This window comes from Manihot esculenta, chromosome 3 (assembly GCF_001659605.2).
Source record: "Manihot esculenta cultivar AM560-2 chromosome 3, M.esculenta_v8, whole genome shotgun sequence".
NCBI lineage: Eukaryota > Viridiplantae > Streptophyta > Magnoliopsida > Malpighiales > Euphorbiaceae > Manihot > Manihot esculenta.
The window spans coordinates 27,507,832-27,521,725 of NC_035163.2; the positions used below are offsets into that span (position 1 = coordinate 27,507,832).

Sequence of the window (13,894 nt, forward strand, 5' to 3'; positions counted from 1 at the left end):
AAAAAACAAAAAGATATTTTTTATAAAAATAATTATAATTTAAATAATTATAACTCAATCAATTAAAAATTGTTAAAAAAATTAAAAAATTACATATAAAACAATTAAATATTAACGGAAATATATGCATAAAATAAAACCGTTGAAAAACTCTCTCCATCAAAAAACTATTATTACAAAAAAAAAATTATATAGACTTCACTCCACAGTATATAAAAAAGAAATTACAATTGAATCAAGAAAAATAGATTTTTTTTTATGTTCGGTGGGTAGAAAAAAATTAAATATTACTGATAAAAAAAATGAAAGGATTTTCTCTCCTTACAATAACTAATCTATTAAATTTTAAAAATAAAAAAATTAGATTAATTTTCATAATGGTAATGTCATATTCCCATCCGAGATATCCTACATCGGATTGGAATATTTACGGAACCAAACGCAGCCTCAAAACGTCAAGCGTCTGGTTTCTCTCTATATTCTACGCCACGAAATTGACTTTTCTTGGATTAGCTACCTCCTCCAACAAGGGCCGAAAGATTCTCTGTCTCTCCTTTCTTTGCTCGTCGACGCCAATAATGACTCATATCCTTTCCTTTTCGTTTTCATTTTTCGTTTTGCTCTTCGTTTTTTCTCTTCTGTTTTCGATATTGTGCTTTGTGAATCAATGATTTTGTGTTTTAATTAACTGAGATCCTTCTGCACGCGGAAACCAAAGGGAGCGCGATCGTGAACGATCTCAGTCTCGTTCCTCCGGCAAGGGCAGTAAGGGAAAGGACGACGGCTTGACCCCCGAACAGCGTCGCGAAAGGCATTAATTCTCTCAATTTTCCTTAACCTTTTGGAATAACGGTTTACTTCTAGTTTTCATTATTTCGGAATTTATTTGTTCATTGTTCAATCTGGTGTGAGATATTATTAAACTGTGTAGGGACGCCAAAGCACTGCAAGAGAAGGCCGCGAAGAAAGCTGCCCAGGCTTCAGCGGGAGGTGAACCTTCGGGAGGTAAAGGGAAAAATGATAAGAAATAAACATAAGTTTGTTATGCCCATTGGGTATCCTTTTTTCTTTTTTTTTTTTTGAGATTGTAATTGTTTTGTTAAAATTGGGATTTACTATATGTGATCAATGATCTGAAGTGGATTTGAGATGTAGCATGTTTTGGAGTTTCAAACCTTGATAATGCTGGATAACAGTTTTTGTTATTTAAGAATCTCTTTTTCTCATTGTTTTACTTGGTCATTGAGTTGGTTTCAATTGATTTTAGTATGTGTGTTGTAAAATATTTGTTGTTCTTTCTGACAACTTGATCCACTATTTAGGTGTTTGGACCTATGATAATCATGGGAATCCGCGGCTGGAAACTTCTCAAATTTTTGTTCTAGGGTTCTTTTATCTAATATATATGTGTGTGTGTGTTCAACTCTTATTGGACATGGATTGGCTTGCTGTCTTTATGGGCTTATTTTAGAATATTTTATTTTTCATTCCGAAGAACCAAAATGCAGATATAATATGAAAACTAAGTGCAGATTTGAGCAACTCTACTTTATTCTTTTCCACCTTGAACTCAAAAAATTGAAAGTCTGTTTTCTGATTTGCAGCCCTAATTTCTTATCTAAGTAGCATATTGTAAGTAGGCACCAAACTATTTTAAACCATATATGGCACAGTATTTAATTAGTGATTAAGCTTTTGGTTGGGAGGATGTTTTTAAAATAACGGAAGGTTTTCTCAAGATTTAAAAAACTCGAAATGAGGTTTTTCTAGTAAGATTAATAAGAGATTTAAACCTCCATTTGGTAGGTTAAGGAGATTTTCAAATACCTAAAAGAACTTTACATTCCTCACTAATAATCATAAAAAAATAAAAATAAAAATAAAAATAAAAAACTCTATTAGACCTCTCAAAAAAAAGCCAAGAGAAAATCATGGGGTTCTATGATGTAGCTTAACAGTTAAAATCCTAGGTTGTTGGTCATGGAAACTTTTATCATTTTGGGAATCACTAGGTATAAATTCATGGAAACTAAGGTTGATCATGGTGTTAATTCTTGATCCTCTATGGTGAACATGGTTGGCTGTCCGGTTCTGGTAGTGTTAACTGTGAGTGGACTGAAGGGTGCACTTTGGTTCCAGTTTGGTTTTGGTCAAATCTTGTTGTTAATTTTTAAAAGAAATTTCTTTTTATTTTTTTAGTGAATAAACAGATTTTGGCCAGTGCTGACAGATTTAGTTAGTTGAAGGCCCTTTTTATTTTTGTCAATCCAGGTTTGACAAGTTTTCGGTTCTGGATTGGACTGGTCTGTTTCCAGTTTCAAACCAGATCATGGCCATGGATACTCCATGGTCTAGTAGTAGTAATAATTCTTGAACTTAGCACCTGAAAACCAAGAATTCAATGATTTGGAGGCTGAAGCCACAAATTAGAATCCATGATTTCCATTTCTTAGATAAGTATTTGTTAGGAATCCCCAACAGATCTGATAATCTCAGTGGTAGTTACTGAGAATAACAGAAAGAGAAAGAAGAGAGAGAGAGAAAGAAGAAAGGGAGGGAGTTGAGAGAGAGAAAGAGACAGAAAGAGAGGGAGAGAGAATTTTAGGGGTGAAAACAGTTAGATTTATTGATGAATGATTGCCCTGAATAGGCCTTTCCAGCGGTTCATATACAAGTCAGCTGGTTAAAATAACTGTTCCCGCCAAAACTATTACTTATTTCTATACATAGTTCTCCTATATGTAACAGAAGTCTGCTTATGATAAGTAGAATGTTGTTGGGACTTGTAATGTGAACTCCATTAGACTAAACTGTAATATCATAAATTATAGTTTTTCGATATCCTAGGAACTAAATTGTGGAATCGAAGTAATTGTAACTATGGCTTTCATCCAAGGAAAAAAGAAAAACTACGGCTTTCAACTTAAGGCATTATTTCCATTATCTAAAACTTTTAAATCTTATTTTTTGCCTTAGATCTAACTGCTAGATTACTAATAGGTATGTTCCTAAGTAAGTTGTATAGGTGTATATTTTTAGTTGTAGATTACTTGTTACCTTTTGTGTAATTTCATAGATTTGGGTGGTTACCTGGTCTGTTTTGTGTATTTGATATAGTAGGTTTTGGGAAAGTTAAGGATATAGTCTCTGATATAACGTCTGACTAATCATGAAGCTAAAATTTTAAGAATGTTGAGGTGAAACGAGAAGCAATCAAGCAACCTCTAGGCGAAGCTGGAGACTTGGCTTTGGGTGATGTGTCAAGGGCAAAGTTGAGAAAAGATGCATGAGATTTTTTAAGTTACAAGAGAGGGGTGCTTGTTTTTGAGCTCAACAATGGCATGATGCCGCTATAGTTCACTAGGAAGCTTGAAGAATTATGAATTTTAGGAATTGTATTGGAAGGGAGGGAGAAAGAACTACGTAGTGCAACATCATATTAGAAGACTGAAGACGGCGATTTATCAATTCTAACCATTCCAAAGGGGACATGATATTATCATATGCAATTAGGCTGCAGATGTCGGGCATATTTAGATGTTCAACATCTGATATAGTGATGCAGTAATAACGTACCATGTCCTGGCCTTTTTGTTTTTTACGAGACAGCAAGAATAAATCACTGCATGGCTTTTCCCATGCATCTACCTGTAACAAAGCGCATAATTCCTATCGAAACATGTGTGCTTTTTAGTCTTTCAAAAAAAAAAAAAATTAGGCTTCACCGTAGTGTGGTTGTTTTGTCAATATGATTGCCATTCTGCTTTACACCTAACTTGCTGCGAGAGGGAACAAAAAATTCTGAGTTTTTTTGAGTTGGGAAAAATAATCATCCGACTTCGATTTTGTGGAATGTGATATCTCTTCATTCTAATTAGCTATTCTTTTATTTATATTAATTTTAACAACAATTTGTTATATAATAATGACAGCATGTTTAACATTTAATAAACTTATAAATTTGAGTGAACTTATTCCATGTGATCTGCCAGAACAACAGATTCATTATGAAGTCTTCCGACTATTATATTATATATGCTTTAAGATGGGAATAATGGTGATGGTATAGTTGCACATGAAATGGAATGTGAAAATTTAATTGTGGTCCTTTGAAATTTTGGAGCTGCATAATAACATTTCCCTTCCTGGCTGGCTGTATTGCAGTTAGAATTGTTCATACTCAGGTTTACCTGTGTTTAAATAGCACATCACTAATTTAGTTTCGGTAAATAAATTTACTTCCATTAAGGCTCGCCTGTTTCACGGAATTTTTTTTAAATAAATGTTTTTCATATTTTTTGAAATTTAAAATTTTCTAATTAAAAAAAATAATGTTTTTCATATTCACTCTTTTCTTGAAATAAAAAGAATATTAATGTTTTCTTTTTCCAATTTTTATATCGAATAAGTTAATACGAGTTGTCCTTACTCTTGAGAAAGATCTGCCATGCACAGGTCTCAAGAGCCTTTCTCTAGAAGAAATATCCTAGAAATAATTAATCATATGTATATATTATTGTCTCTACTAATTGTTTATTTGTGTCCCTCCCAGAAGAGAAAAACATATAAAAATAGATAAAATAAAAAAAAAGAGTGAACTACTCAAGGGTAGTTGCACCAGTCACAAGCATGTTTTTATGGTTTGATGGGCACCAAAAGTTCCTAAAAAAACCATTTGTTTATTGCTAAGCCTTCCCCCATAAGGCTTAGGGGTAGTTGTGAAGTTTAATTATGACTTGTTTAAATTTAACACTCTCTCTCATACATCAGCCTTCACCCATAAAAGGGACACTGGATTTGTATTGACCAGTAAAGCTACAGCTTTTCTAAAAAAAAACCACCGTTTTGATTTTCAGCACCACTGAACCAAGAAGCTGTATTACTGTAGTTTTCATTCTTTGTTAGGCTGATGAGAAATGGGGAACAAAAATAAAAGAAAGAATCAAGGCCAAATCACAAGAGCCTCATACTTAGGTACTCATCATATCTCCATGCATGCTTTGTCATCAAACTCCAGTTCCACATGCTAAATCCTTTTTTTATTTTTTAAAACCAAAAGGTGGTATTGCTGATGCGTGGAAAGAGAAAGTTTCTCCAATAAGGGGAACAAGGCAAAAGCAACATTGCTGAAACATGGCCTCATGTCTCTATTAACTTACTAAATCAACAAGTAGACATAAATAATAAGGTTTTTGCTTAGACAAGACCACATGCTTCCTTTGTATAAAATAACAATTAGTGACATATTCAAACTGCACTATTGGAAGAAGCTGAACTAATATAGCTAGCCTCATTTGGAATCTCTTTTTCTAATGTTTTTTTAGAATAGTTACTCCAAATGTAATTAAGTAGAGCTTGAGATGACTGCAAAACTAAAACCACCCAATAGCAATTCTAATCATCTGAGGCACAAAATTTGGACATAGCCAATTGGTTGCCCCAACTTTTTACAACTTTCATAGTTTCTCAATTGATCCAAGAGGTGCTTCATAAGTGGCTTTAGAGCATCTCAAAAGACAGGTGGCTGGTGCTCCAAGAAAAGCCAAATTGATACTGAGGAATTATTCTCATGTTTCTATACTCAGAATTCAAATTCGAGATCAAGATCTTTAATTGAGGGAAAGAAATCCGTAGCATTCCATCTCACCCCTCGAACGTTGAGAGGTATCAGTTTTTGATCGGTAAATTTAAATAAAAAGGTCTGTGAATGGAAAGAAATTATGTGCATTGAAGTTGGAGATATTATATTCAGTTAGATGATAAGTTAATTTCCTTTATTACGAGCAAAGATTTTTGTCAAATAATTATTTTTCTGCTAAGGTTTAACAATACGCGTGATTGTCTCGCATGACTGCTGCTTTATGATAATTATATATAGCACATAGAGTTCCTTTATGCGCATCATTTCAGTGCATGTTATCTTCTCACACAAAAATTTTCTAATATGGAGGATCAGTTTCCTAAAATGGAAACCTTCAAGCACGAGGACTTGCCTTGTTGGAAAAGTTTCCATGGAATGGCTACAGGATCCAAATATTTTCATGATTCCATCATTTGGGGAGCTTCAACTGACATTACTACTTATCCCGACAATGGGACTAGTGGCAACAGACCAACAACAAAATCATTAATAGAAAGCTCCAACATTCCCGTAAATTTCTTGGAAACTTTTCCAGAAATAAACCAATCTCAAGTATCTGAACCATTGAGTTTGTTTTTGCAGCAGGAGCTAAGATTCTTGAATCCATCCGAACAAATGAATACTACTGATTCATTAGGTGAGAATCAGAGATTTGAGCCTATGTGTCTGTTTCCAAATACTTCGTTTTGCATGCACCAGCTTGGGCAAATTCAGGGCCAACCAAGCGAGGAAAGGCTCAAAATCAATCCCACAAAAGGCTTCAATGATCATTGGCTTGGCACTACCAAGACGCAGCTGATGAAATACACCGGCCGAAGATTGCAGAACCAGCATCATCAGAAGTCGGCATCGTCACCGGGAAAGTCGTTTAGAGGAGTGAGACAAAGACACTGGGGCAAATGGGTGGCAGAAATTAGGTTACCAAGAAACAGGACAAGGGTTTGGTTAGGGACATTTGACACAGCAGAAGAGGCTGCCGTTGCCTATGATACAGCTGCCTATATGTTACGTGGAGATGATGCACGCTTAAATTTCCCAGATCTTAAGCATCAAACTAAAGCCAATTCTCTGAATGGAACAACAGCAGCTCTTCTTGAAGCAAAATTACACGCCATTTCTGGTCAGGAGAAGCACAGTATTCATATTGGTCCACCATCACCAGAGAAGCATGCACATGACAATAACACAAAGCAGCTAAAGGGTTTTGGCCAAAACCCATCAAGAAAACAGTGGCAATTTGAGTTGGAGAGCAAAGTTGAATTTGATTGTCAAGTGAATGCGAAGGAGAATGCTCAGGAGGTTGTAGCATTTGATAAGGATGCTGTTCAGTTAAACAGAATCCCTTCCTTGGACATGGACTTGATCTGGGATGCTATGTTAGTTTCTGATTCATGACAAAATACATTCGCCTTTCACTTTTTATAAATTCCCAAAATGAGTATATATGGTGCTCGAATTGCCTTAGATTTGATAGCTGTTCTATGTTTATGCCTTGAATTGCATATTAATTGAGTTTTTCTTTTATTAGCTAAAGGAAGCTCATCAATATGTTTCCTTTTTTGCTTAAATAATTCTCTGAATTTAAGATCTAGCAACCAATACCATTACCAAATCTACAATAAAAAAAAAAAACGTGGACCACTAGTTATGATTTAGGAAGAATATGATTCCGACCAGACTGGTAACCGGTAAATGACCGTTGTTACTAGAACATGAGCGACAAAAAGAATCCGAGCTAATTGGTGAAATTTTAACATCAATTAAGCGAAAGCAAATATAAAGCAAAGACAAGCACAATTTAACTAATATTCTAGCTAAAAGTGATCAAGAATAGCATTGGAAAACAGGTACAAATTAATTAGCTGCAGCTGCAGAATCTCACACTCACTTACATTTCACCAGAATTACCATTAGTAGCATTCACAATGGCAAAGCATAGGCTGAGAAGCAACCACAATGTTAGTTCAACAAATGCATCAAAGTTTTCTCCTCCCTACAAAACTGTCACAAGTCAGCCAAAACTTCTGCACCTCCCTACATTACTTAACACTAAAACTAAGTATGCACGATGGACTAGAAACAATTAAACGCAAGTTCTAGACGAACAGATGTAATATCAAGAGAAATATCTTATCTAGTTGTAGCCATGATTCAGGAACGCTATAATGAACACGAGTTAAATCCTACTTCAAGTAAAATTCATTGTTCTTTGCTGGGTACTTCTGTGTCTGTTTCAACTATCACATTCTCCAAGTTTTCATTGCCAACCATCCTCTGCACTCCAATATTTCCTTCCCTAGTAGATGGCTCAAAAGCAGCTGCTTCAGCTGAAGCTTCTACTCCCACATGACCACTGTGAACATTAAATTGCATCCCAAGAGATGCTGCCCTATCCAAATCCTTCTCTGCCGTTTTATCTTCATCTTCAGAATCACTTTCACCACAACTACTGTCATTATCCAGATTATGAGGAGAGTCCCCTCCTTCTGCTTCATCAGCTTTCATGTTAGCCTCCACCATATCTATATCCCGCTCAGGTAGCCATTGCTGTAGTGGTACTGCATCACTAATAACTCGCCCTGTCTTCAATCTTTCCCTGTAATCTTCCATTTCTATTCTGTATCTTTCTTTATCTTCAATAGCTTTCTCCTGATAAACCTGATCAAATTAAAATTAATGAATGTTAGAAGGAATCATGATTCATGAGTAATCTAAAGGAAAAGAAGTAGAAATATAAGAGTTAATATACGAAATATAATATATCCCTTACTGCTTTCTCAGATTCCTTCAACTTGTTCCATAGGTCACCAATCATTTTACTGATCTCTCTGTCCTTCCCTGGGTAAAGGGGCTTCAATCTTGCATGCTGCTCAGCAAAAAAGAAATTATAACCACTTCTGTTTGGCTTTGGATGAGCAGGATCCCTCCTTTTTATCTCATTCTTCTTTCTTCGCCGGCGCCGTTGTGTGCCTGATACAGCATGGACGTTACCAGTATTGTTGGCAGAGACATTATAATGCTGTGACATTGGGTATGATTGGTTTTGTGGTGCCTGATAAAGAACACCTTTGAGCTTCTCAGTCCCTATTGTTACGGTAACAAGATATCCACTCTCAAACTTCCCATCAATTACCCCAGTGACTTGAGAACTTCCTGATGATTCTGCCCTAGCCGCAAACAAAAATATAATTACACAGAGGAGAAAAGGCTCACTAAAATAAAAATTTAAAGACGCTGCAGACTTTGCTGAGATTATTTGTGATTACACATTATGTCATATGGAAAGGCCACAAAACAAGCAGGAGCAAAATATAAGGAGATGCATCAAAAGTCTACAAGATGAACATAAACTCTTCCAAACAAATTTGTTTCTGTCCCACTCTTTTAATCAATCAAAAGAGCAACACGATATAAAGTTCAAGTGAGGAAACGAGATAGACCTCCACAAAACTCTGCAATGTTTGTCTTTTGTTGCTGAGCTGTAGCTGCTTGATACTCTGGTGATGGCTGCACGGTCACTTGTGCTGGAACCCGTGATGCAAATGGGCTGTGCAAGGGAACTACAAGAAAATGCATTCTATTAAATTATGAACATCCTTGAACACAATATGAAGAAAGCTTCAGCGTTCAATGCACACACCAGGTGAGCTGGGACCGGGAGTCCAGCCCTGGGCTTTAAAAAAGTAAAGCTGCTCATAGTGGTGAAGCAAAGAGCCATAGTACTTGCGCAGCACAAAAGATGCATTTGTAGCAGTAGAAGGAAAGTTGAAAATGCTGGTCACTTCCTTCCATCTTCTCTCTCTAATAACCTGGACTCCAAATAAATAATCATAAACACATGACTATGCAACATATCATTATTACAATCATTCAGCTAATAGTTATTTTGCTTTGAAATGTAAGATGATGAAGTAAAGCTAGAATCATCTATAACGGAACTATTGACCTCTTGGTCTAGTAGTGCTTCCTTTCATACTAAAACATGTGCTTCTTTGATAGTGTACCACCTACTGGATCGTCAATAAAATTGAAGAAGAAAATTTAAGTTTCACATCTTGATGCTGTACACTCTGGTCATTGCTTGCACAAAACAGCCACAAACATTTATGGCTACTACAAACTAGCAGAAAAAATGTACTTCATCTATTCATAATTTTTGTCCACGATTAAGAAATGATGGGTATTTTATTTAAAATACAATTTTTTCTATTAACTTTCCAATTAAGCCCCTCTTTAATGTAGAATGATAACATTTAAAATGATTGAAATAACAAAATCATTACCAATAACATATGGTTTGAATTAAATGTTAAGTGATAGTTTGAATTCTTATATGTAAAAAATAAACACTTAATGAGGGATTATCTAATTATTGAATTAAACCTTGCAAATGAAATTAGCTGCCTGATGAAATTTGTTTTATCTTTCCTATAGTTAGGAATTCCAATTGTCTTAAAGTTTTAAACTAGAATTCCTTCTTTGACCAATTTATTTACAACACCCTAACATAAACCCAAAAAGGCCAATTGCCATTTTTCAAAAGTGTCTGAAAATGAGACAAATTTGATCACGCGATGAGAACTGGAGGAACCAAGGTTCAATTACATCTTAACCATGGTTGCATCGTGCAGAAGGTAAATTATGAAGAATGCAAGTAACACCTGTAAGCGGTAGAGCTGAACGCCCAGAGGGAGAAAATAGTAGAAATAAAAGTTAATGGTCCACATTAAATGAGGAATCAAGAACAGTTATATCAAGAGCAGGCATACTTGTAGCTTCATATTTAACAAATTTCAGTAGTGGGTTGCCAAAAGAAAATATCATAAAGTTGGGGAAAACACAGGAATGTTTGATAGGTACATGAACACACAGCTTGGAGGAAATGTTCCTTCTGGCATTTTCAAATTAACCCTGCTGACGCAACAGAGAACACTTGAATTCCAGGGAATTTTAAATGATATGTAATGACACTTCGAATTATCAAAAGAGATATGAGCTTCTTTAGACACTTATTGAAAACAGAACAGATTTCAGTTTCTAGAAAATTTTGGGGAAAATTCAACAAGGTCCACACTAGAGTAACACAGAAAATATAAGCAGAAGTGAGAAGATTGAAAATGATGTCTGCAGCAGGCAGTTATGGTACTAAAATTAAAATTTTCTTTATATTACCGATGCAAGAATCTCAGAAACAATATTGAATCTAAACTCATCAATTTATACAAAGCTAATAATCAGAATAGAGCAAGTAGAAAATCAAGCAACCAGTGAATGTTATCATGTTACCTTCTCAAGACCACCACGAGAAGTTACCTCCACAAAGAGCCTATGCAAGTCCAACTCCCTTCCGCCAATAATGGGGATCCTGCAAATCAGTATTCATAACAGGTTAGAATATGTTAATCGTGTTCTTGAAACAGAGTTCCTGTCAAATATGGGACAGCTCTTTAAAAAAAAAATGCAACACAGGTTAGGAGATACAGATAATACATGTTTTTAAGAGTTCCTCTACGAGAAGAATAAATCAGTCATTCACCAAGATTCTCTAATTTAAAGCAAAAATACTTGCTAATTTCACTCTTGAAGCAGAACTGGCATGTAAAAAGTAAACTAATGGGGTTAGGCAAGTCAAGTGACAAACACAGTCAGTACACAGTTTCTTGAAATGAACCCATTAATTGTTAGATTACTTAAGTTTCGTGTTATGGATCACAGTCTGCAGAAACCACACCCAGGAAAACAAGATATAAAACGGTTTTAGCTACTCTGGTGTCCCATTCACAAAAATAATTGAACAAATAAATAAAAAGCATGACAAGACACTAGAACCCACCATCTCAATGGATGTTATTTCGAGAAATCAATTACTGGACGAAAGCCTGATCAAAAAAAAAATTCAATTCCTAAAGGAAAATGATACAGTAATAATACTCTTCAATTGAAACCTTGTATGAGTATAGGCAGTACAAGAGAAACATTACATTATTAGTCAGTGTCACAACCCCCTAACTAATGCAGTTACTACCGCTCCATTCACATCCTAACAAACTTATAACAAACAAATATTCAGCAAATTTCTTTATGGAGACCTGAAAATTTCGACTGCCTGCAAGTAAACTAGACAAGTTTGCGCCAAGAGTTGCTCACAAAAGTAACTAGCCAACAAAGGCAATATCCTACGACTAAATACTGAGACCTTGACACAAGATTTGCAAGGTACATTGCTTACATTCTTTGAGAAAACCACTCTGATAAAAACAAGGAACACAGCCACGTGAAGCAGTACAAAAGAAAATAGAGGAAACTTTCTTACCAGCAAACCCATTATCAAATCCACAGTAAGTCGCATGAAAACGTGGAACACATATGATAGAGAGACAGAAACAACTGATCATTATTGGTTTCCAATTGATACCCTAGGATTTAAAATAGCAGCTTCCTTGCATTTAAAGAGAGGCTTGTAATAGACATGTAAAGGACGTTGTGAAGCTTACATGAACTTGGTTCCCATAGAAGCATGGAGCTTCTCCAAAGTAGCCATGAAAATCTTAGGGCTGGCAATAACATCCTCATATCTTGCCAGAGGTGCTGGGTATTGAAGATAGTTCATCACTTGTTCTTTCACAGGCACTGGACTCTGCTTGTTACAAGAAGCTGATGCCATTGCCGTCTACTTTTTCACCAACCCCACTTCACTATTCAACTATCAAAATCTTCATACTATTGGCTTTTTTCACTGCACTGCAGAGAAATACAAAGGGAAAGAGACAAATCAAGAAAAGAGGAAAATAAACAGTTCAGAATCAGAAAACATAGAAAATTGCAGATAGAACTAACTGCATGAAGAAAGCAAGAAATGGAAAGGGAGCTCATCAGAGACAATGAGAAAGTAGAGAAAGGCCAAATATCAAATAGATGGTGACAAACACATACATATAAAAATATTTGAGTACAATTTAATGAAGAAACCAATAGGTAGCTATTGCAGTTGAGAACAGTATTAAATTAGTAGAAATACATCAGTAAAAGATACTTAAACAACAACCTTTGTTTTTGTATTAACTCCCCATAACAAAGGTTAAATTCAATGCCCAAGAAAAGCAAACGGTACATTAAAGCTGTCATGGCTATGAACTCCGCCAGAGCCCTATAGATGTAACAGCCAATAAAGCCAGTTTCAGTCCTTCCAACAGCCACACAAAACCAAGAGAAGAGACACCTTTTAGACTTTTGCAATAAACACCCAGATGCTAAAAAAGTCTCCTTTTTTCTCCCTCTTAAACCACAGTTCACAGGCCTATACAATGCTATATTAGCTGCAGCTATTTTCTTGTCTGACATTCTAAAGATATACTGACATCTAAAGGGTACTTGAAAGATGCAGCAACAATATGCACATATGGATTGTCTGTGTGAGGGTGTATTTAGAGCAAAGTCCTCTCCTTTCTTCCATTATCATATACCATTGTGGGGTTTGTGTGTGGGAGCAGGCAAGACGTCCATCAATCAAGAATGTAAAGCAAAAGCATCAATGTAAAACCCAAAAAGAAGCAAAATCCACCTTTGCCCCAAAAGACCCACCTTCTTGAAATTTCAAATCATAATTGTACTTCTTCAATCTCTCCTCTCTCTCCATAGTGAGGACAAAGAAATATCACAATAAAACAGAAATAAAAAGATTGCCCATAATAGAAACAGAAAAGTACAATATTGAACTGTTCATTACTTTTTCTTTAATATAAATAAAGAATAGTATTGTTTTTCTTTCTTTTTATACTTCGGAAAGATTTCTTGTTCATATGTTTCTTATTTTATATCTCTCCAAGAACCGATATAAATAATATCCAGATGAAGAAATGAGAGATTTAAAATAAGAAAAATAATTACAAGAATTATTTAAAAAATGTATAAAAAAAAAAGACTTACCTATAGTGAGATGGGGAGAGTTGAGCATGCAAAATGAAATGACAATATGGAAGCAGCTTAAGCCTAAACCCTTATTAATAAACAAAAATGGAGAGATTATAAATACATATATTTTTTTCTGTGTGATAATTTTTATATGGTGATGGGAAGTAGTGGAGAAGAAAAGACAACCCAAAACATCAAAGATAATAAAATTGCAGATCTACCCCTCATTGCCTTTGTGTCTCTATAGAAATTCAAAAGGGCAGTAATGGGTTTTCATTTGGATTTAATGAGGATGGAGTGCCATTTTTATCAAAAATAACAAGTTTAGGTGCCCAAATCAAA

At 35.1% G+C, this 13,894-nt stretch overlaps 2 protein-coding genes across 8 annotated transcripts; one reads left to right on the plus strand and one right to left on the minus strand.

The window, feature by feature from the left end:
• The first annotated feature begins 1,028 nt into the window (after window positions 1-1,028).
• Window positions 1,029-7,209, plus strand: LOC110612301 (ethylene-responsive transcription factor ERF062). Of its 3 annotated transcripts, none has more exons than XM_021753052.2 (2): window positions 1,029-6,151; window positions 6,224-7,209. In XM_021753052.2, the coding sequence occupies exons 1-2, from the start codon at window positions 5,945-5,947 to the stop codon at window positions 7,034-7,036; spliced, it is 1,020 nt and encodes a 339-aa protein (XP_021608744.1). In that variant the 5' UTR covers window positions 1,029-5,944; the 3' UTR covers window positions 7,037-7,209. The 3 variants fall into 3 exon arrangements, with proteins under 3 accessions (XP_021608744.1, XP_043811287.1, XP_021608743.1); XM_043955352.1 differs by having other exon boundaries at window positions 6,227-7,209; XM_021753051.2 differs by having other exon boundaries at window positions 1,029-5,664; window positions 5,957-7,209.
• Window positions 7,210-7,472: 263 nt separating this feature from the next.
• Window positions 7,473-13,703, minus strand: LOC110610605 (high mobility group B protein 15). Of its 5 annotated transcripts, none has more exons than XM_021750601.2 (7): window positions 13,568-13,703; window positions 12,136-12,382; window positions 10,928-11,006; window positions 9,282-9,450; window positions 9,082-9,201; window positions 8,412-8,803; window positions 7,473-8,299 (listed from the first exon to the last, which is right to left on the minus strand). In XM_021750601.2, exons 2-7 carry the CDS (start codon window positions 12,303-12,305, stop codon window positions 7,841-7,843), a joined length of 1,389 nt encoding a protein of 462 aa, XP_021606293.1. In that variant the 5' UTR covers window positions 12,306-12,382; window positions 13,568-13,703; the 3' UTR covers window positions 7,473-7,840. The 5 variants fall into 5 exon arrangements, with proteins under 5 accessions (XP_021606293.1, XP_021606296.1, XP_021606294.1 ...); XM_021750604.2 differs by having other exon boundaries at window positions 12,136-12,377; window positions 13,568-13,699; XM_021750602.2 differs by lacking the exon at window positions 13,568-13,703 and adding an exon at window positions 13,223-13,425.
• Between the last annotated feature and the right edge of the window lie 191 nt (window positions 13,704-13,894).